This window comes from Sphaerodactylus townsendi, linkage group LG15 (assembly GCF_021028975.2).
Source record: "Sphaerodactylus townsendi isolate TG3544 linkage group LG15, MPM_Stown_v2.3, whole genome shotgun sequence".
In the NCBI taxonomy this organism is placed as follows: Eukaryota; Metazoa; Chordata; class Lepidosauria; order Squamata; family Sphaerodactylidae; genus Sphaerodactylus; species Sphaerodactylus townsendi.
The window spans coordinates 1,936,561-1,959,711 of NC_059439.1; the positions used below are offsets into that span (position 1 = coordinate 1,936,561).

General features: G+C 57.3%; 1 protein-coding gene across 1 annotated transcript; it reads right to left on the minus strand.

The window, feature by feature from the left end:
- Positions 1-414: 414 nt before the first annotated feature.
- On the minus strand, positions 415-21,901 carry LOC125444853 (pleckstrin homology domain-containing family M member 1-like). The gene is made up of 6 exons (XM_048517580.1): positions 21,801-21,901; positions 9,317-9,406; positions 7,346-7,593; positions 5,050-5,679; positions 2,277-2,700; positions 415-435 (listed from the first exon to the last, which is right to left on the minus strand). Exons 2-6 carry the CDS (start codon positions 9,368-9,370, stop codon positions 415-417), a joined length of 1,377 nt encoding a protein of 458 aa, XP_048373537.1. The 5' UTR covers positions 9,371-9,406; positions 21,801-21,901.
- Between the last annotated feature and the right edge of the window lie 1,250 nt (positions 21,902-23,151).

Sequence of the window (23,151 nt, forward strand, 5' to 3'; positions counted from 1 at the left end):
GGGGGGGGGGGGGGGGTATGTATGGCAATTCTGAAATTAAAGTGGGGTCCTCAAATGGCTGAAAATTTGAGCACCACAGTCCTTTTCAGTGTCAGGTACCCTGAAATGGGACAGCAAAATTGATTTTATTTACACATTTGAACTACTTATATAGTCTGCCTTTCTCATTGAGGCTAAAGGTGGATTACATAGCGTAAGTCAAATACGATCCCAGCATGGGACGTTCAACAAACACTGCAACAGAGTTTGGGTTTAGAGTTTGCCACCTAGTGTTGTCCTCACCCTGGGAGCCATTCTGAAGCGCAGTCACCGCGCAGAACCTAGATCTGAGGGGCAACACGAGGGTAGGAGGGGATGGCTGAGGCTATCTGTGTTGAAGATGAGATCTCATGGCAAGTGGATCCATTAAAATGGCTAGCTAGAGCCCTCTTCTGGCTGAAAGACAGAACATCCAAGATGGGGGCCCTCTCTGCCTGCACATTCCTTGTGACTCCTCGGGCTGATCCTTAGCATCCAACCCAGGCTATGTTTATCACCCTGAGCAGCGAGAGCTCCTGAGGCCCTTGTGATACGGCCGGAAAAATGCCAGGCCCCTACATCTCACAGAGAGGTTGAAGGATGGTGGCAGGGTTGGTACTTTTAGCTCCTGTGAGCAGGTCTTCTTATTCCAGTTTTTAAAATGTGGCCGAGAGTTTCTGAATCAGTTGTGGTGGGCTTTCCGGGCTGTGTGGCCGTGGTCTGGTGGATCTTGTTCCAAACGTTTCGCCTGCACCTGTGGCTGGCATCTTCAGAGGAGTATCACAGAGGGAAGTCTGTTACATGCTGTGTCCAGTGAGAAGGGCATGTTTTAGACAGTGTGTAACAGACTTCCCTCTGTGATACTCCTCTGAAGATACCAGCCACAGGACCAGGTGAAACGTTAGGAACAAGATCCACCAGACCACGGCCACGCAGCCCGGAAAGCCCACCAGAACCAGTTGAATCCGGCTGCGAAAGCCTTCAACAATACAGTTTCTGAATCATTTAAACCTAGCGAGTTAAGTTAATTTGCAGGGTGGGATCGGAACTCCAAATTTCAGTCTAGCCTTCTAGCCACTACTGGCCCATGCTGTGTTTGGCGTTTGCTTACTGATATTCCTTCTTGTTTGATTTTAATGGCTGGTTTTTCTCTATATCTATATGTATCCATTTTTTTAATAATCATCAAACTGAGAGCCCTAACTAGGTCGAAAGGCATGATAAACAAATATTAAATAATAAGAAGAGAAGAGTTTGGATTTATATCCCCTCTTTCTCTCCTGTAGGAGACTCAAAGGGGCTTACAATCTCCTTGCCCTTCCCCCCTCACAACAAATACCCTGTGAGGTGGGTGGGGCTGAGAGAGCTCCAAGAAGCCGTGACTAGCCCAAGGTCACCCAGCTGGCGTGTGTGGGAGTGTACAGGCTAATCTGAATTCCCCAGAGAAGCCTCCACAGCTCAGGCGGCCGAGCTGGGAATCAAACCCGGTTCCTCCAGATTAGATACACGAGCTCTTAACCTCCTATGCCACTGCTGCTCCCGTCCTCTGCAAGAGGAGACAACCTGTCAGACCCTGAACATGTGCAGAATGCGTCAACAGAGCCTTCCTGGGAAAGACAGACTGGGTTTTAAGCTTCTGCCCACATTCTGAGAAGCCTCATCTGTTTCACTGGGCCAGATCTTTTAAATGCAACCCCCCATAACATGGAGTTGGACCAAAGAACCATGGGATGCTGACACACCGTCACAGACAGTGAGCTAGTCGCCTCCTAGGTATTTAACCTCTGAGGCCAAACGTACATGTTTTCACACTCGCTTCTATAACCGTACAAAAACGGTCAAAAACAACACACACCACATTTTATCAAAGACTACTAGGAATATCCTGAGTCGTCAGATGTTAGGAGTGGGGAGGGGGGGGGGCAACGACAAACTCTGACCCAGAGGTCCCCTCGTGTAGCTAGAACCGCAGCATGTTCCATCTCTAGGAATGCCAGAGCCTACAAAAATATTAATTGCTGTGCAGCAGTTAGCCGTTCCTAAACATTTCTCCACATAAATCCTTCCGAATAACTAAGGCAGGGGTCTGCAACCTGCGGCTCTCCAGATGTTTATGGACTACAAATCCCATCAGCCCCTGCCAGCATGACCAATTTGGCCATGCTGGCAGGGGCTGATGGGAATTGTAGTCCATGAACATCTGGAGAGCCACAGGTTGCAGACCCCTGAACGAAGGCAATTCCCCCCAGACGGCCCACCGGAGAAACTGGTGAGAGGAGTCCTCCCATCTGTGGCTGGTTTCCGTCGTGGCCATTCACGCGGCAGATGTCCTCTTCAACTCCACAGTGAACCTGGGGTGCTCCCACGTCTCGTCTGGCAATAGGTGCTCTGGCCAGCTTGGGTGCGGGCTGGATCCTGGCACTCGGGGCTATCAAGCGCTCTGCCGTTTCCGCCGTTTTAAGTGAGACGACTCCGCAGGGAGGTTGGGGGGTCGCAGGAGGAGGAGGAGGCAGCTGGGCCACCGCTGGGCTTTCAGCCCCCTCTGGACAAGGAAGGGGAGCCGTGCAGGAGCTGGTCACAGGACAGGGGCCGCGTGGCACGGAAGAGCCGGGCGAGATGCGGGCTGGCTTCTCTCCGGCAGATTCCAGCTTCCTTTGCGCTCTGCTGAATTGTGCCAACACCCTTGACAGGAAAAAAAAAAGAGATTAATTGAGTTTCAGTGAGAAAGGTGGATTACAAAGAGCACTGTGATGGAGGTGGTTCTGTTACTGTATCAAATCACACCTGCCTGTGAAAAGGGTAGCTTTCATCTCTGGATGGAGAACAGGAAAGCCTATGCAGAGTAAAACTTCAAAGGCCTAAATTACATTTTTTCATTTCCAGATAGTACATTTCCAGACCAGATACAAAATAAAATTGAGGTAACCAGTTTCCAAAGACTGTTTGTCCAAACCATAATATAAGTTCAAGTTAAAACTGGAATAAAATTTGATTAAAAGATAAAATCATTGATCCAAAATTCCTATTTTATTGCCCTACTTGTCCACGCCTTTTAACCACATAAGCACTGAATTTTGCCACCTCTCTGGTTATATTCGGATTGGCATCTTCTAATAGTCTATCCATGGCACAATCCTCAGGGCCAAGAAAAATTGATGTTGGAAGAGAGTCAAACAGTTTTGCCCTCATTTCTTTGTGAGTGGGGCATTGTAAAAAAATATGCGTCAGGGTCTCTATTTCCCCCATATCACATGGACAAAGCCTGTCGATATATGGAATTTTTTTATATCTGCCCTCAAGCATTGCTGAGGGAAGAGCATCACATCTAGTGAGTGTGAAAGCCCTCCTAAGTGACTGGCTGTCCAAGTTATATAGATAGGGGGAAGGGTTACCTCGTGGCCGAAACAGAGTTTTCCTGAGCCATGGAGACAAAGGCAAGGAAGATTCCTCCTCGGGATTTGGCCAGAGAAGCATCTTTGGGTCGTGGGCTCCCGGAATGAGGACAAAGGAGTCCAATAGGAATCCAAAAGCTGAGAAATCTCTGCAACTGAAGTTTATTTATTTCTTTGATTTGGATTTTCACAATAAAAAATCCTTGAGAACTCAGCTGGTGTGGAATTTTGGAGCAAAGAACCCAGGTACTACCCTCAGGCTTGGTCGCATGACAAACACAAATAAAATAAAAATTTAAAAACTTCATGAGTGAGAAAAGTACAGCTTTAGTGAGTGCCTCTTCCAGCACAAGGCAAGATCCAACAGGCCTCCAGTCATCCCCACAGCGGACTGCCTCCGCGTACTCATCCTCTGCCGACACACAGGGTGCCACAGAGAGCCAGCGTGGTGTCGTGGTTAAGAGCAGCTGCATTCTAATCTGGAGAACCGGGTTTGATTCCCCACTCCTTCCACCTGAGTGGCAGAGGCTTATCTGGTGAACCAGATGTGTTTCCGCAGTCCTACGTTCCTGCTGGGTGACCTGGGGCTAGTCACAGTTCTCCCTGAACTCTCTCAGCCTCACCCGCCTCACAAGGTGTCTGTTGTGGGGAAAGGAGGGGAAGCCCCTTTGAGTCTCCTTACAGAAGAGAAAGTTGGGGTATAAATCAGTGGTGGGATCCAAAAATTTTAGTAACAGGTTCCCATGGTGGTGGGATTCAAACTGTGGCGTATTGCCAATCGGGCTGGGCGGGGCACGACGGGGGCGTGGCTGGGCATTCCAGGGGCGGGGCATTCCTGGGCGGGGCTGTGGCAAGGACACAGCCGCTGTGCCGGCTCTTGGGCGGGAAACAAATACATGCAGGTGCAGGCTGCCATGCACGCCGGTGCACCTCCTGCTAGACTGCTTCAAGTTCTGCGCGCTACTGCTGAGAGGAGGGGCGTAACTAAGGCAAAAATCACGTGGCAACATCACCAATTAGTAACCCTCTCTCGGCACACACAAATAATTAGGAACCTACTCTCGGGATCCTGTGAGAACCTGCTGGATCCCACCTCTGGTATAAATCCAAACTCCTCCTCCTCCCTCTAGAACAGGCACCGTGCTCCACACCCGGGCCAATCCCAGCTGGGCCATGAATTCACTGGCTAAGTCCAGACACATGAACCTTCACCTTCCCCAATCTACTGAGAAGAAAACCGCTGTGCTTGATCTCAAAAGGCTCAACTCTGAATGCTTAAACCTGTCGCTACATCGTGCAACAGGCTCAGGACAGATCATCCCCTGCCGACGGCGGCATCTACTCGCACTACCGGCTGAGCTGTTTTAATGTCCTTCTATTGGAGAGAGGAAGACCTTGTTTCGTGCCAGAGGACCTGGGGGGGGGGGGGGAATTCAGCTAGCAGGTTGGCCAGGCTATCTCTTGCTGCCTGTCTGGGGTCTGCAACTTGCAGCTCTCCAGATGTTCATGGACTACAATTCCCATCAGCCCCTGCCAGACCCCTGTGAAATGTATCCCGAACACCCCGAGCTTGGTAAGGTTCAAGGTGATAATCAAGCCATTCCAGAATGAACACTTAACCTTCAGCCCAGATACCCACTCTTGGAGTGACCGGTCCAAGTCTCTTGCAGCTGCGGGGCCGACGTCAGCGCAATCCAAGGAGGGTCCTTCGCCCCTTTCTGGGCTCCGGGTGCAGCTGCCAGGGAGGAGGCTGTCCGAGCCGACGCTGGAGGACAGCTGTGATGACCCCGTCGTGCTGATGCTCAGGTTGGATGCCATCAGCTTCTCGATCTGCTGGCTTTTGGCCAGGGGCAAGAGAGCAGGGTGACCTTCGACCTCGTCAGAGCCAGAAGACTGCGAGAGAGACCCCAGCGACTCCTTCCGCCGCGGTTCCAGACTCCCCAGGGGGTCCAGCGGCTCTGAGGCGGGGCACAAGCCCGACAACGAGAGAGGCGTGACCGTCCACTCGTTCAAGACTGCAGACTTGTACGAGAGGTCAAAGGCCAAGGAGGACAAGCCCTGCAGGTAGCTCAGGAGGAACTCGCACTCCTCTGCGTCCAGCAGCAGGGCCGGCGAGTGGTAGTACTCCGAGAGGCGGCCCTTTTCATGGAGGAGGAGCTTCAGGTAGCATTCCATCAGGCCGTCGTTCAGCGCCAGTCTGAGCCACGCGCGGCAGCGCCCCACGTCCGTGTTGATGAAGTCCAAGCGTTCCAGTTCGGAAATTATGTTTCTGGGGGGGAAATTAAAAATGGAAGCTGGGTGAGGATCGTGCACGAGGCTTGATAAAGCTATACTGAGGAGAAGAAGAAGAAGAAGAAGAAGAAGAAGAAGAAGAAGAAGAAGAAGAAGAAGAAGAAGAAGAAGAAGAAGAAGAAGAAGAAGAAGAAGAGGAGGAGTTTGGATTTATATCCCCCTTTCTCTCCTGCAGGAGACTCAAAGGGGCTGACAATCTCCTTGCCCTTCCCCCCTCACAACAAACACCCTGTGAGGTGGGTGGGGCTGAGAGAGCTCCGAGAAGCTGTGACTAGCCCAAGGTCACCCAGCTGGCGTGTGTGGGAGTGCCCAGGCTAATCTGAATTCCCCAGAGAAGCCTCCACAGCTCAGGCGGCAGAGCGGGGAATCAAACCCGGTTCCTCCAGATTAGATACATGAGCTCTTAACCTCCTACGCCACTGCTGCTCCTGCCGTGCGTGGACGGGGCCTACCCAGGGGAGAGCCGAAAGTCAGGCACTTCTGAAGCCGGGAGGTAAAAGATTGAAAGAGAAGGACTGGCGGTAAAAAGACACCTCATTGGGAAGCAGGCAAAATACATATTCAGAACCTGGCTGCCGCTCGCACCCGCTGAGACCCTTTGACGACCCTCATAAGAACGTAAGAACTAGCCTGCTGGATCAGACCAGAGTCCATCTAGTCCAGCTCTCTGCTACTCGCAGTGGCCTACCAGGTGCCTTTGGGAGCTCACAGGCAGGATGGGAAAGCAATGGACTCCTCCTGCTGCTGTTGCTCCCGAACACCTGGTCTGCTCAGACATTTGCAATCTCAGATCAAGGAGGATCAAGATTTGGGAGCCATAGATCAGTGGTGGCGAACCTCTGGCACTCCAGATGCTATGGACTACAATTCCCATCAGCCCCTGCCAGCAGCCCCTGCCAATTGGCCATGCTGGTAGGGGCTGATAAGAATTCTAGTCCATAACATCTGGAGTGCCCAAGGTTCACCACCACGGCCATAGATCAACTTTTCCATAAATCTGTCCAAGCCCCTTTTAAAGCTATCCAGGTTAGTGGCCATCACCACCTCCTGTGGCAGCATATTCCAAACACCAATCACACGTTGCGTGAAGAAGTGTTTCCTTTTATTAGTCCTAATTCTTCCCCCCAGCATTTTCAATGGATGCCCCTTGGTTTTAGTATTGTGAGAAAGAGAGAAAAATTTCTCTCTGTCGAACATTTTCTACCCCATGCATAATTTTATAGACTTCAATCATATCCCCCCTTAGACGTCTCCTCTCCAAACTAAAGAGTCCCAAAAACTGCAGCCTCTCCTCATAAGGAAGGTGCTCCAGTCCCTCAATCATCCTCGTTGCCCTTCTCCGCACTTTTTCTATCTCTTCAATATCCTTTTTGAGATGTGGCGACCAGAACTGAGCACAGTGCTCCAAGTGCAGTCGCACCACTGCTTTATATAAGGGCATGACAATCCTTGCAGTTTTATTATCAATTCCTTTCATAATTATCCTCAGCATAGAGTTTGCCTTTTTCACAGGAGGCCCCAATCCCTGGAGTCTGAACTCTCGAAACTCAGACTCACCCCGGAAAGCGATATGAAGCCCTTGTAAAAATGAATCTGAGCAACAGTTATACTCTCCCCCCTTCAAAATGGCCGCCCCGCCTCACCTGTGCGTGATGGATTTTAGAAGGGCCCAGAAAACTGGCTGAGGGAGAGGCGTGCGCCCCCCGAGTTTCCTCCCTTTGGCTCCGGCTTCCATCTTGATGTACTTGGCCTTCAGCCCGTGCACGAACACCGCCTCCAGCGCACAGCACAGGGTGTTGGCGTCCCCGTCATCACTGGTCACCAGCGCATCCGACGTCACGTAGTGCTTCTGCAGGGCCTTGATGGAGTGCACCAGGTGCTTCTTGATCAGCTGGGGCAGCAGAAGAGCACAGGCAGTCTTAGACAGGCTGGGTCGCCACGAAAGAAACTACCGTCGGCCTGAGCGTACGGCTGCCACTGCTGTGTTTCCTGGCAGGGCATCAAGTGGTCCACACTGTCCAAAGCTCTACACCAGTGATTCCCAAAGTGGGCGTTACTGCCCCCTGGTGGGTGCTGCAGCGATCCAGGGGGGCGGTGACGGCCACAGGTAGAAACATTATTACATATATCTTTCTGTTTAATTGCTATTAAAAAATTTAAAAAAATTAATTTCCAGGGGGCGCTAAGTAATATTTTTTCTGGAAAGGGGGCGGTAGGCCAAATAAGTTTGGGAACCACTGCTCTACACCTAAAGCAAGGGTCTGCAGCCCCCTTTCCCATTCCACCAGTGGCCCCTCTAGCTGTCAGTTGGGCTCTTCCCAGTCCCAGACTGGCTGGCCAAGGCTTGAGCCCGCCTTCCCCTTCAAACAATAGAAAAGGAGGTGCCAGATGGCAACGGCTGCTCCCGCCTCCCCTGGGGTCTCCTGGTTTCTGGGCTGCCGGGACTGGAGTGTCCTTGGGACTGTGGCACCAGCGTTGGCCAACCTTAGAGGCTCGTTACACATAGGGGCTGGCTCAAGCAATTTATATTACCTGTTACTTTCTTGTAAAGTATGCCAAATTGTTGGCTATTAGACTTATCAAAGCTATTATAACTCCATAACACATATATATCTCCACTTTAAATCCAATCCATGCAACAATTTATTACAAGACAACCTTCTCTCAAGTCCATAATCATGTATTTGCTAAACCAACAATGTCCATAATCTTGTAAATATTATTGCGTCAATGTCACCCGTTGTGACTGTGATACAAGTTCATGACAATGAAAATCCTGAATTGGTGGCTTGAATTACTTATAAATACTGTCCCAATTCAAGGGCAGTCAAATTTCTCATCATTTTCAGTTGTACATATTTCAATCCACTCCGTTGTACTTCCCAGACGCTTCGCGCTGATTATCGCGTTTTCGTCTGTCTTCTTGAACCTGGACAATGACGTTTACTTTATCTGTGATTAATATGCTGTCATGGGAATGCTTTTAACACAGCGCTGAAAAGCTCAGTATTCTTAGCGTTACAAAATTTAATTCAATTTCCAAATCTGCTGCTAGTCCTGTTATGACTATATAAGACTTTTTGTCCAAGTAATAAACTTTATTTTGGTTGGTTGTGTTGGGTTTTCCAGGCTGTGTGGCCGTGGTCTGGTGGATCTTGTTCCTAATGTTTCGCCTGCGTCTGTGGTTGGCGTCTTCAGAGATGTTATCACAGAGACACTGGACACAGTGTGTAACAGACTTCCCTCTGTGATACCCCTCTGAAGATGCCAGCCACAGGTGCAGGCAAAATGTTAGGAGCAAGATCCACCAGACCACAGCCACACAGCCCGGAAAACCCACCAGAACCAGTTGAACCCGGCCGTGAAAGCCTTCAACCAAACTTTATTTTGTTTACTATGCAAATTGACCTCCAGTGACCACATTGACTTCTCTCTCCGTCTGAGCTGGTGAAAAATAAGACCCAAGCACTAAGGCACCAGAAAGTGCAGCCGTTCGTAGCTCTCTCTCAAGTTCTTGGTGAATTCCCTAATCTGCCCGCAGAGTACCCCGGTGTTCATAATTCAGACTCTTCTCACTGCTGGCAAGGCGGGCTGGAGGGTCAACCGGTACTCACCCGGGCAACTTCCTGGGACTGCCGCCCGTTCTCCGCAGCACCATTGGAAAGCATGACTCCTTCTGCCCAGCTCTGGAATCACATGATAGCCTGAGGAAAAACAACCAGGGAAGAGGGCAGTTGAGCAACACAGACGCATGACCTCAGTCCCGACCTCTCTGGCCTGGAACAGCCACCTCTTTACGTTCACGTGAGTCAAGATGGGAGGCAGGCAGACTGACAACAGCCACACGAGGACACATAAAAGGAGATCCTTCAGAATTTAACTCCCTCCTTCCCTTTTCTATGCCAAGAGGGAAACAGCAGGATTGCACAACACGAGGATACCAAAAGATCACAGGGGTCTGCAACCTGCGGCTCTCCAGATGTTCATGGGCTACAAATCCCTGGGGGGGGGTGGGGGGGGGGGGGGGTGGGGGGGGGGGGGGGTGGGGGGGGGGGGGGGTGGGGGGGGGGGGGGGTGGGGGGGGGGGGGGGTGGGGGGGGGGGGGGGTGGGGGGGGGGGGGGGTGGGGGGGGGGGGGGGTGGGGGGGGGGGGGGGTGGGGGGGGGGGGGGGTGGGGGGGGGGGGGGGTGGGGGGGGGGGGGGGTGGGGGGGGGGGGGGGTGGGGGGGGGGGGGGGTGGGGGGGGGGGGGGGTGGGGGGGGGGGGGGGTGGGGGGGGGGGGGGGTGGGGGGGGGGGGGGGTGGGGGGGGGGGGGGGTGGGGGGGGGGGGGGGTGGGGGGGGGGGGGGGTGGGGGGGGGGGGGGGTGGGGGGGGGGGGGGGTGGGGGGGGGGGGGGGTGGGGGGGGGGGGGGGTGGGGGGGGGGGGGGGTGGGGGGGGGGGGGGGTGGGGGGGGGGGGGGGTGGGGGGGGGGGGGGGTGGGGGGGGGGGGGGGTGGGGGGGGGGGGGGGTGGGGGGGGGGGGGGGTGGGGGGGGGGGGGGGTGGGGGGGGGGGGGGGTGGGGGGGGGGGGGGGTGGGGGGGGGGGGGGGTGGGGGGGGGGGGGGGTGGGGGGGGGGGGGGGTGGGGGGGGGGGGGGGTGGGGGGGGGGGGGGGTGGGGGGGGGGGGGGGTGGGGGGGGGGGGGGGTGGGGGGGGGGGGGGGTGGGGGGGGGGGGGGGTGGGGGGGGGGGGGGGTGGGGGGGGGGGGGGGTGGGGGGGGGGGGGGGTGGGGGGGGGGGGGGGTGGGGGGGGGGGGGGGTGGGGGGGGGGGGGGGTGGGGGGGGGGGGGGGTGGGGGGGGGGGGGGGTGGGGGGGGGGGGGGGTGGGGGGGGGGGGGGGTGGGGGGGGGGGGGGGTGGGGGGGGGGGGGGGTGGGGGGGGGGGGGGGTGGGGGGGGGGGGGGGTGGGGGGGGGGGGGGGTGGGGGGGGGGGGGGGTGGGGGGGGGGGGGGGTGGGGGGGGGGGGGGGTGGGGGGGGGGGGGGGTGGGGGGGGGGGGGGGTGGGGGGGGGGGGGGGTGGGGGGGGGGGGGGGTGGGGGGGGGGGGGGGTGGGGGGGGGGGGGGGTGGGGGGGGGGGGGGGTGGGGGGGGGGGGGGGTGGGGGGGGGGGGGGGTGGGGGGGGGGGGGGGTGGGGGGGGGGGGGGGTGGGGGGGGGGGGGGGTGGGGGGGGGGGGGGGTGGGGGGGGGGGGGGGTGGGGGGGGGGGGGGGTGGGGGGGGGGGGGGGTGGGGGGGGGGGGGGGTGGGGGGGGGGGGGGGTGGGGGGGGGGGGGGGTGGGGGGGGGGGGGGGTGGGGGGGGGGGGGGGTGGGGGGGGGGGGGGGTGGGGGGGGGGGGGGGTGGGGGGGGGGGGGGGTGGGGGGGGGGGGGGGTGGGGGGGGGGGGGGGTGGGGGGGGGGGGGGGTGGGGGGGGGGGGGGGTGGGGGGGGGGGGGGGTGGGGGGGGGGGGGGGTGGGGGGGGGGGGGGGTGGGGGGGGGGGGGGGTGGGGGGGGGGGGGGGTGGGGGGGGGGGGGGGTGGGGGGGGGGGGGGGTGGGGGGGGGGGGGGGTGGGGGGGGGGGGGGGTGGGGGGGGGGGGGGGTGGGGGGGGGGGGGGGTGGGGGGGGGGGGGGGTGGGGGGGGGGGGGGGTGGGGGGGGGGGGGGGTGGGGGGGGGGGGGGGTGGGGGGGGGGGGGGGTGGGGGGGGGGGGGGGTGGGGGGGGGGGGGGGTGGGGGGGGGGGGGGGTGGGGGGGGGGGGGGGTGGGGGGGGGGGGGGGTGGGGGGGGGGGGGGGTGGGGGGGGGGGGGGGTGGGGGGGGGGGGGGGTGGGGGGGGGGGGGGGTGGGGGGGGGGGGGGGTGGGGGGGGGGGGGGGTGGGGGGGGGGGGGGGTGGGGGGGGGGGGGGGTGGGGGGGGGGGGGGGTGGGGGGGGGGGGGGGTGGGGGGGGGGGGGGGTGGGGGGGGGGGGGGGTGGGGGGGGGGGGGGGTGGGGGGGGGGGGGGGTGGGGGGGGGGGGGGGTGGGGGGGGGGGGGGGTGGGGGGGGGGGGGGGTGGGGGGGGGGGGGGGTGGGGGGGGGGGGGGGTGGGGGGGGGGGGGGGTGGGGGGGGGGGGGGGTGGGGGGGGGGGGGGGTGGGGGGGGGGGGGGGTGGGGGGGGGGGGGGGTGGGGGGGGGGGGGGGTGGGGGGGGGGGGGGGTGGGGGGGGGGGGGGGTGGGGGGGGGGGGGGGTGGGGGGGGGGGGGGGTGGGGGGGGGGGGGGGTGGGGGGGGGGGGGGGTGGGGGGGGGGGGGGGTGGGGGGGGGGGGGGGTGGGGGGGGGGGGGGGTGGGGGGGGGGGGGGGTGGGGGGGGGGGGGGGTGGGGGGGGGGGGGGGTGGGGGGGGGGGGGGGTGGGGGGGGGGGGGGGTGGGGGGGGGGGGGGGTGGGGGGGGGGGGGGGTGGGGGGGGGGGGGGGTGGGGGGGGGGGGGGGTGGGGGGGGGGGGGGGTGGGGGGGGGGGGGGGTGGGGGGGGGGGGGGGTGGGGGGGGGGGGGGGTGGGGGGGGGGGGGGGTGGGGGGGGGGGGGGGTGGGGGGGGGGGGGGGTGGGGGGGGGGGGGGGTGGGGGGGGGGGGGGGTGGGGGGGGGGGGGGGTGGGGGGGGGGGGGGGTGGGGGGGGGGGGGGGTGGGGGGGGGGGGGGGTGGGGGGGGGGGGGGGTGGGGGGGGGGGGGGGTGGGGGGGGGGGGGGGTGGGGGGGGGGGGGGGTGGGGGGGGGGGGGGGTGGGGGGGGGGGGGGGTGGGGGGGGGGGGGGGTGGGGGGGGGGGGGGGGGGGGGGGGGGGGGGGTGCGGGGGGGGGGGGGGGGGGGCGGGCGGGGGCGGGCCGGGTGGGGTGTGGGGCGAGTGGGGGGGGTGGGGGGGGGGGGGGGGGGGGGGGGGGGCGGGTGGGGGGGGGGGGGGGCGGGGCGGGGTGGCGGGGGGTGGGGGGGGGGGGGGGTGGGGGGGGGGGGGTGTGGGGGGGGGGGGGATTCTCGGAGCTCTCTCAGCCCCACCTACCTCACAGGGTGTTTGTTGTGAGGGGGGAAGGGCAAGGAGATTGTCAGCCCCTTTGAGTCTCCTTACAGGAGAGAAAGGGGGAATATAAATCCAAACTCCTCTTCCTCTTCTTCCTCTTCTTCTTAGATTAGAAACTACAACTGACTCCAGCTTTCTTTTGTGCAAGCTTGCACACACACGGGATCCTCACACGCACGCACACAAGGCCAGGCTTCTGCTGTGCTCCGCTCAGTGTGAACAGGAATACTCTCCATTACCCAGAGATATTGCAACACTTGGGACACAACTGACTAGGGCCCAGAAGCTCTGGCCAGGACTGTTCCACTAGCTAGCTTCACTATATCCCCTTTCTGGCTTAAATTGCTCTTCGATTTTGCACCCACTTCCCCAAATGTTCTTTACCCAAAAAAAGCCTTTACCCAAATATTCAGACAAACAAAAGGGGGAACACACACTGTACTGCTGCTCTTCAACACATTCCTACACTTCTGACAAGTCACACTCCCTTTGGCAAGTGGGAAACCATCTCCAGAAATTCTGTGGTAGCACCGAACACACTTGGGCAGTGACGGCGAACCTTTTCGAGACCGAGTGCTCAAATTGCAACCCCAAACCCACTTATTTATCACAAAGTGCCAACATGGCAATTTAACCCGAATACTGAGGTTTTAGTTTAGAAAAAGCGGTTGGCTCTGAGGCATGCATTACTCGGGAGTAAGCTCGATGGTAGTCGGTGGCTTTGCTTTGAAGCAACCGTGCAACTCTTCAAACAGGTGAATCACAACCCTAGGAGTGTTTACTTAGAAGCAAGGCCCATTGCCAGCAACCGAGCTTACTCCCAGGTAAAGGATCGCGCTTTAGTTCTTTGCGTGAAAATCAGTGAGGTTTAATAGCGCTTAACAGGGTTACCTAGACTGCCTCCCCAAAACTAGGTCTTAGGTTGCTAATAATCGAGCCCAGCGGCCCAGGCCAGCCTAGATGTGTGTGTGGGGGGGCGATTCCCCCCCACATGATGAACTCTGTGTGTGCGTGCCATAGGTTCGCCACCACTGTACTTGGGTGCGGGCGGAAAAGGGAGCTGAGATAGGGGGCTGGCTTTGGACTAAGGTACAGCTCTACCTACAACCATAGAATACCGCACAAAAGTCACACACAGCAGCAGTGGCGTAGGTGGTTAAGAGCTCGTGTATCTAATCTGGAGGAACCGGGTTTGATTCCCAGCTCTGCCACCTGAGCTGTGGAGGCTTATCTGGGGAATTCAGATTAGCCTGTGCACTCCCACACACGCCAGCTGGGTGACCTTGGGCTAGTCACAGCTTCTCGGAGCTCTCTCAGACCCGCCCACCTCACAGGGTGTTTGTTGTGAGGGGGGAAGGGCAAGGAGATGGTAATCCCCTTTGAGTTGCCTACAGGAGAGAAAGGGGGGATATAAATCCAAACTCTTCTTCTTCTTATACGATATGGTCCCTCAGCCTTTCCTCGTAGGACTCAGACCTCCTTTGATCCTTCCACGTGCCCACATTCTTTTAAAAAAAGAGAGAATCTTGGCACTGTTACTGTGGCAGAAGAGGCCTCACAGACATCTTCTTCCGCCTCAGCAGAGAGGAGATACAGAATTTACCCAGCTGATTCGGGCCCCTGGTCACCAGATCTTAATGAGTAGTGCCTCTACTGCCTTCTTCTACCATTCCCCACCAAAATAAGATTCCTTCCATCACCACCAGCACATGTGGAGATAAGTCCACTTGATCCTTCTGACAATTGTTTCTTTCTCTCTCTCTCTTGTTAATTACTCTTCTTCCGATTAAGAATCTGGCCACCTGCTCCAAAATACAAAAGGGAAGCAAGGGGAATCTTGGGCATCAGAGTTAACTTGAGATCAAGCCCAGAGTCTCCTAGTTTTCTCTTTCTACCTTGATAAACATGCCCAGTGTCTTATTTTTGTGTGTGTGAACAAACCCAATCTCTAAATTCATTACAAGGAAAAAAACAGCCTTACATAATTGAACTCAATGGTTACATAAAGGAAAAGCATACAGTTGTACAGAATGGTCCACCAGCAATGGACCAAGAAGAAAACGAGATGATGAATGCCATCTTCTTCGTAAGTAATCTCTGAACACAAGGAGGTAAGAGGTAAGCACAAATACCCTCGTGATTACCAGATCTGTCTTTCATTTGTCAGCATTATCCTGTCTAGGCCTTCTTATGAAGCTATTTCCCATAAAACCAGAACACAACCTCCAGAACGCCTTTTATTAGGACCAGCCAAACAACCCATGACACTGTGTACATTCACTCGTGTTCTATTTTTCCAGATTCTACTTTGGGATCTAGACAGCAGCTTCACATCCACATTTTCCAAACAAGCCTCTCGTATTTTCCCTAAAACTTTTCCATTCCAAAACCAGGTGTCTTTAAATCCCTCTACATCACAGGTGTCAAACACGCGGCCCTCCAGATGTTATGGACTACAGTTCCCAACATCCCCTGCCAGCATGATGCTGGCAGGGGATGATGGGAACTGTAGTCCATAACATCTGGAGGGCCGCGAGTTTGACACCTATGCTCTACGGTGTTTGGCCTTTAAGCACCACCAGGTCATTCCCTTTCTATCCACGAAAAACTATTAGGCTGTGATTATGCACAAGGTGTCTGCCGTGCTGCAGGGGTGAATGTCCACCGCAACAAAATTTCTCGAACAGACATGTTTCCTCGAGCCCTGCTTTCACTTTCCATTCTCTTGATGCCACTTCTAGCAAGTGACGCAACTTCTAGCATGACTTTAACTTGCTTCACTGCCAGAGTGGGGTAGATTTGCCAGCGAGCACAATTTTGCCCAGACATCTCCCCTCCACCCATGGCCAGACCACCTAGTTTCCCCCTTCCCATTCCCTTGCTCTACTGTCCACGCCTTCCCCCTTGCCCCCTCCTGCCCCAGTTGCCAGGTCCTTCCTGTTTTCTACTTGTCCTTCTGGCATCTTTAGGGTAGCCAGCAAGTGAAAATCAAAGAAAAGAAACTCAACCACGTGGGCTTAGCCAAAACACACCAACCTCTAAATTCTCATACTGATATAATGATAACAGAGAATGCTTGGTCCCCCCCATACACCCAATGTTCCCATGCACTTAGCCCCTCCTCTTTTCCAGGGCTGGTGTGAGCACACACCCCTCCCACGCACTACAGGGAGTGGATGTTGGGGTTGCATAGTACTCATTTACATTCGGGAGACAAGTCGGCAAGTACAAGCTGGACATCTTTTGGGCTCCACCCCACCCTCCCCATTTTACTTCCGTCCTTCCCAATAATCAGGAGGGCTTTTAAAACTTCATTTCAACTTCAAGTATTTGTACCATATTAGATCTATTGAAATAATGACAGATCTAACACAGGAATATCAAAATAACAAGCCTCTATCTCTCTTGCCATGGCAGCAGCAGCAAAAAGTGTGTGTGATGTGGGGGGAAGAGAGAATATCAATTCTAGGACACGGTCAGAGGTGGGATCCAGCAGGTTCTCACCACTTCCCGAGAGTGGGCTACTAATTATTTGTGTGTGCCAAGAGGGGGTTACTAATTGGGTCTGCTTTTCCGTTAGAAATTCCATTAGGTCCAAAAATCATCAAGTCCTGTTGTTTCCGATGTGGCTGGTTAGCGAAGGTAGAAAACAGGATAATTCTCCCTGTTGGGCTGTTTTAAAAACATGTTTTAGAAATATGGTAAAGTTCCTTGTTTAAGGAAAGTATCCTTCTTTTGAGTTCTAGAAACAAAATGAAGTATTTGAAAGTATTAAGTATTTGACAGGCAGTCAATTAGAGGAGAAGTAGTTGTTTCTGTTGGCAGTAGACGATAGGACTTGCTATAATGAGTTTAAATTATGGACAGAAAGGTACCAGCAGGAAATTACGAACTTTTTTTTTCTGTAACAGAGAAATTATTAATGCCCCGCCCCCAGAATGCCTGGCCATGCCCCGTCATGCCCCGCCCATCCCCATTGGCACTACGCCACTGTTGGAATCCCACCACCATGGGAACCTGTTACTAAAATTTTTGGATCCCACCACTGGACATGGTCCTATTCTTCAGCAACATGTGGTCCAGGAAACTGCTCTGCCTCTTTCATTTGGAGGGGGGATTATTTTTTGGAAAGGGCTACAATATCAATATAACTGCTATAACAGCAATATCGATATAATAATAATTTAAGTTTTTTACAAAGGCAGCAATGTTCAGACTACCAGTTGTGATGATGGGTAAAGCTGAGAGAACCAGGAAAAATGGACCTGGGAGAATTCAGCAGACAAGGTCCTTGTGTGTGAACAGAGAAACACGAGGAGACCCCACTACAACCCCACTGTGAAGCGAAGAGGCCTGAGATAAGCATTCCATGCACAATGAGTTTCTTCCTTGGGAAAAAAATGTGTACGAATTCCACTGATAAGCCCTCTTCAGAACAAAGGATGAAACTCGTTTGCTCAGCTCCCTGCTAGCATCAACAGGTGAATCTGCACCTCGCCAGAGAGACAAAAACTAGCTCGAAAAACCTGACCTACAACTTCTCCCCTACTTTTGAGGGTGTATTTAGGTTAACATCTGACTGTGACACTGCAAATTAGACATTCACTTTTGAAAGTGACAAGTTGGCCTTAAAGAAAAATGGGATTAGGACCACAAAATATCAGCCATGATGGCAAACTCAGCATGTTCTTTGCACGGAGAAGCAAAAACAAAATAGCCCTGGGTGCGCTGGGTGTTGAGAGAAACAGCCAAGTAATGATAATTTCCTAATCTGCTCTTGGGGGGAGGGGGGAACACTGCTTTAGCAATAAGTGCTAGATGGCAAGTAAAGCGCATTCTCAAGACCACGTACAACCTCTTCAAAAAGAGCTGGAAAAATTATTCACAGAAAGACAGTTTGATTGACTAAGACACCCCCTGGAATCCTCATGGGCCATTCGGATTTGTGACAGCCAATTTTCTAAGTGAGAGCCAGCACTGTGTAGTGGCCAAAGTGTCGGGTTAGGATCTGGAGACCCCGGTTTGAATCCCCAGCCTGCTATGGAAACTTGCTGGATGACCCTGAGCCAGTCAGCTTCTCTTGGCCCGAACTCTGGCAAGGAATAGGAGGGTTGTGATGTGGAGTCCGGCAAAGGCAAACCACCTCGGAACGTCTCTTGACTTGAGCCCTGTGGGGTTGCCAGAAATCAGTGGTGGCGAACCTATGGCACTTCAGATGTTCGTGGACTACAATTCCCATCAGCCCCTGGCAGGTTAACACCTGATGGGAATTGTAGTCCATGAACATCTGGCGTGCCATAGGTTCGCCACAACAGCCATGAACCATCTGAGGATGACAGAACAAAAATAAAACACTGTATCTCCAGAAGGCTAGGCAAGGCCTCCACCAGAATGTTTCACTACAAGGAAACGAAGAGCCGTTGTCACAGAATCGTTCAATGGCTTGGAAGCTCTCGTCCAAGTCTCTGAGATTATGGGAGCCACCAGAGCAACACCACCCACGGGCTGCAACTCGCCTTCCTGCCTTGTGACAATATCTCAGATTCTGATATGGCTACAAAAGCCAAACCAAGCGGGGAAAAGACATCTTGTGCATTGAGCGTCATGTAATTCGCCACGGCTCAAAGACACAAAAATGGTAAAGAGGCAGAAAACGTGCCCAAGTAGAACACTGCAGCCAAACATGACCCAAGATCCCTGGAAGTCTGTAATAAATGTTTGTAATAAATGTTTGTAATAAATGTAGCTGCCCAGCAGGAAGGCGAGTTGCAGCCTGTGGGTGTTGCTGCTCTGGTGGCTCCCATAATCTCAGGGACTTGGACGAGAGCTTCCAAGCCGTTGAACGATTCTGTGACAATGGCTCTTCGTTTCCTTGTAGTGAAACATTCTGGTGGAGGCCTTGCCTAGCTTTCAGCAAGAGCCTCCAGCTCAGCGTCCGCACCTTCCTCCTGCGCAAAAGCAGCTGCTCCATTCCCGGGTCATCCTCCAGTGGGAAACCGTCCCTTTCGCTTACAAAATTAACAACAGAATTAACATTTATGTGGACAATGAAGGAGAAAAGGACGGATCTCTTTTTCGCGTCCTGCGAGGGTGCCACAACCCCTGTGACTGTTGGGCACAAGCCCTGCCCTGCAGGGCCCTGGTCTGAGAGGAGTGTCCTGTGCTGGACCCAAGAATTCATGGCGTACAAAAGGCAACGGGCCAGCAAGCGCCTGCCTTGTGCAAAAGGTTTCAGTCAGAACAGGACCTCCTGCTATTATTCTGTCTACATCCTGCTTTCAAAAGGAGCCGGCCATACCTGGCGCCTCCATTTTACCCCCACAACCCTGCAAGGTGGGCCAGGCTGAGAGAGGGAGACCAGCTCAAGGCCTGCTTCATGGGAGCCTGCCTTTCCCAGTTGGAGTCCAAACACAACCCTGCAAGGTGGGCCAGGATGAGAGAGGGAGACCAGCTTCAGGTCTGTTTCTGTGGGGAGCCTGCCTCGGCAGTTAGAGTCCAAACACAACCCTGCAAGGTGGGCCAGGCGGAGAGAGGGAGACCAGCTCAAGGCCTGCTTCATGGGAGCCTGCCTTTCCCAGTTGGAGTCCAAACACAACCCTGCAAGGTGGGCCAGGCTGAGAGAGGGAGACCAGCTCTAGGCCTGCTTCATGGGAGCCTGCCTTCCCCGGTTGGAGTCCAAACACAACCCTGCAAGGTGGGCCAGGCGGAGAGAGGGAGACCAGCTCTAGGCCTGCTTCATGGGAGCCTGCCTTCCCCGGTTGGAGTCCAAACACAACCCTGCAAGGTGGGCCAGGCGGAGAGGGGGAGACCAACTCCAGGCCTGCTTCATGGGAGGCTGCCTTCCCCGGTTGGAGTCCAAACACAACCCTGCAAGGTGGGCCAGGCGGAGAGGGGGAGACCAACTCCAGGCCTGCTTCATGGGAGGCTGCCTTCCCCCGGGTTGGAGTCCAAACACAACTCCTGCACAGGGCCAGGGCGGAGAGGGGAGACCAACTCCAGGCCTGCTTCATGGGAGGCTGCCTCCCTGCTGGGAGTCCAAACACAACTCTGCAAGGTGGGCCAGGCGGAGAGGGGGGAGACCAACCCAGCCTGCTTCATGGGAGGCTGCTCTCCCCGGTTGGAGTCCAAACACAACCCTGCAAGGTGGGCCAGGCGGAGAGAGGGAGACCAACTCCAGGCCTGCTTCATGGGAGGCTGCCTTCCCCGGTTGGAGTCCAAACACAACCCTGCAAGGTGGGCCAGGCGGAGAGAGGGAGACCAACTCCAGGCCTGCTTCATGGGAGGCTGCCTTCCCCGGTTGGAGTCCAAACACAACCCTGCAAGGTGGGCCAGGATGAGAGAGGGAGACCAACCCAGGCTCCTGCTTCATGGGAGCCTGCCCCCCCAAGTTGGAGTCCGGGGAACACCACCCTGCAAGGTGGGCCAGGCGGAGAGAGGGAGACCAACTCCAGGCCTGCTTCATGGGAGGCTGCCTTCCCCGGTTGGAGTCCAAACGCAACCCTGCAAGGTGGGCCAGGCGGAGAGGGGGAGACCAACTCCAGGCCTGCTTCATGGGAGCCTGCCTTCCCCGGTTGGAGTCCAAACACAACCCTGCAAGGTGGGCCAGGCGGAGAGAGGGAGACCAGCTCTAGGCCTGCTTCATGGGAGCCTGCCTTCCTCGGTTGGAGTCCAAACACAACCCTGCAACGTGGGGCTGTATGGAGAGGGGGAGACCAACTCCAGGCCTGCTTCATGGGAGGCTGCCTTCCCCGGTTGGAGTCCAAACGCAACCCTGCAAGGTGGGCCAGGCGGAGAGAGGGAGACCAACTCCAGGCCTGCTTCATGGGAGGCTGCCTTCCCCGGTTGGAGTCCAAACACAACCCTGCAAGGTGGGCCAGGCGGAGAGAGGGAGACCAACTCCAGGCCTGCTTCATGGGAGCCTGCCCTCCCGTTGGAGTCCAAACACAACCCTGTGCAAGGTGGGCCAGGCGGGAGAGGGGAGACCAACTCCAGGCTCACCATGGGAGGCTGCCTCTCCCGGGTTGGGAGTCCAAACACAACCCTGCAAGGTGGGGCCAGCGGAGAGAGGGAGACCAACTCCAGGCCTGCTTCATGGCCGCCTCCCCGGTTGGCGTCCAACACAACCCTGCGGAAGGTGGGCCAGGCGGAGAGGGGAGACCAACTCCAGGCTCGCTTCTTCCATGGGAGGCTGCCTTCCCCGGGTTGGAGTCCAAACACAACCCTGCAAGGTGGGCCAGGCGGAGAGAGGGAGACCAACTCCAGGCCTGCTTCATGGGAGGCTGCCTTCCCCGGTTGGAGTCCAAACACAACCCTGCAAGGTGGGCCAGGCGGAGAGAGGGAGACCAACTCCAGGCCTGCTTCATGGGAGGCTGCCTTCCCCGGTTGGAGTCCAAACACAACCCTGCAAGGTGGGCCAGGATGAGAGAGGGAGACCAGCTCTAGGCCTGCTTCATGGGAGCCTGCCTTCCTCGGTTTGGTTCCAAACACAACCCTGAAAGGTGGGCCAGGCGGAGAGGGGGAGACCAACTCCAGGCCTGCTTCATGGGAGGCTGCCTTCCCCGGTTGGAGTCCAAACACAACCCTGCAAGGTGGGCCAGGCGGAGAGGGGGAGACCAACTCCAGGCCTGCTTCATGGGAGCCTGCCTTCCCCGGTTGGAGTCCAAACACAACCCTGCAAGGTGGGCCAGGCGGAGAGGGGGAGACCAACTCCAGGCCTGCTTCATGGGAGGCTGCCTTCCCCGGTTGGAGTCCAAACACAACCCTGCAAGGTGGGCCAGGCGGAGAGGGGGAGACCAACTCCAGGCCTGCTTCATGGGAGCCTGCCTTCCCCGGTTGGAGTCCAAACGCAACCCTGCAAGGTGGGCCAGGCGGAGAGGAAGCGGCTGGCCAAGAGAACTTCACGGCCGAGCGGGAATTCGAAGCCACCCCCCCCCCCCCAGCGATGCTCTAACCACCAGGCACGACTGCCCCTATCCCGGCATTCGCTCTCCCGGGAGGCGGGGCTGGGGGGACCCAGGGGGTTGGGGGAGGGGAAGGCGGCTCACCGGCCCAGTCGAGCGGTCCCGCAGAACTACTCCCGAGGAGACCTGGAAGTGAGACGGAGTCGCCGGAGCCCTGGGACGGCAACGCGCCGTCTAGTGACGTCACCGAGAAAGGCGGGGCGATAATTGCGCCGATCCGATAGGACCAGAGTGGGATGGGGCGTGACCGTCGCGCGTTTCTCGTCTTCTTATTGGCGCTCTCCCTAGTTCCCGCCCCGTCTCCTGGTGTGTCGTTTTTCAAGTCCCGCCTTTTAGCGTTGCTGCCCCGCCCCGCAGGCTTCTCAGCGCAGGATGATTGGCAGGCCTGAAACGCCGGCCTTTCATTGGCTGGAAGTGGACGCGGTTGGTCGCGCTGGAGCTTCCTCTGAGCAGGTGCAGAGTGCAGGTGAAAAGGCGCCTGAACACTTTCTTTGAGTCGTTTCCGCCTCCGGACTGGGCGCTCATCGTGTACAAGCCGAGCCGAGCGGGCTCTCCTGCTCCGCCACGGCGCCGATGGGGCAGGAAGGGCTGGGAACCGCGGAGGGCGCCCTGCCAGCCATGCCCCGCCCCTTCACCTGAGAGGCCCTCACCTGGAAGGACACGCCCACGGTCGGTCCCTCGCTGCGCAGGCCCGCAGCGCCCCCTGGCGCCGTACATAGGCGTTCGTCATTGGGGTCTGCAACCTGTGGCTCTCCAGATGTTCATGGACTACAATTGGCCATGCTGGCAGGGGCTGATGGGAATTGTAGTCCACGAACATCTGGAGAGCCACAGGTTGCAGACCCCAAAGATGCGTTTTTTTGCTGGCTTAAACCCCGGACTCTCGCAGCTGAGAAACAAGCAGCGACCCCCCAACGACGTCCCTTGTTTTGCTAACGGCAGATGACCCCCCCCCCCATTTTATGCCTAATAAAGGTCTTTGAATTAAATTGAGGTGACCCCCCCCCCCCGTCCCTATTTCCTGTGCTCACCTGAATGGACAGTGGCTGTTCATGTGATGCTGTGGCCCCCAACAGTGCCGCAGGGGCTTTGGCTCCCACCTGCCTGGAAGGGGCTCCAGTTGCCTCCTTCCCTCCCCTGCCTGCGCTGATGGCTGAGAGCGAGCTGACTGCCTCCGCGGGCCTTTCACACCCTCACAAGAGCAATAAGACTGCGTGTGTCGGTAAAGACAATGCAACCGTGACATTTGGCTGCATATAAAAAAAATACTGCAAGAGGACTTCTCTGAAGAAGAGCACTCTTGAAAACGCCAATTACGTCCAAGGCGTTCAGAGTTTACAGCAGCGGTTCTCAACCTGTGGGTCGTGACCCTGATAGCGGAGTCAGAAGTGATTTTATTCCATTTCTGATCTTGTTTTTAAATAAAGATGGAACT

Bases quoted from the DNA above. Each gene is read 5' to 3' on its own strand.
- LOC125444853 (XM_048517580.1), bottom strand. From the start codon at position 9,370: ATGCTTTCCAATGGTGCTGCGGAGAACGGGCGGCAGTCCCAGGAAGTT. The intron at 2,701-5,049 runs GTGGGTATCTGG...TTTCCTGTCAAG, and splicing joins TTGGACCGGTCACTCCAAGA to GGTGTTGGCACAATTCAGCA. The intron at 436-2,276 runs GTGGGCCGTCTG...TCTGTCTTTCAG, and splicing joins TCCTCTCACCAGTTTCTCCG to CCAGAAGAGGGCTCTAGCTA.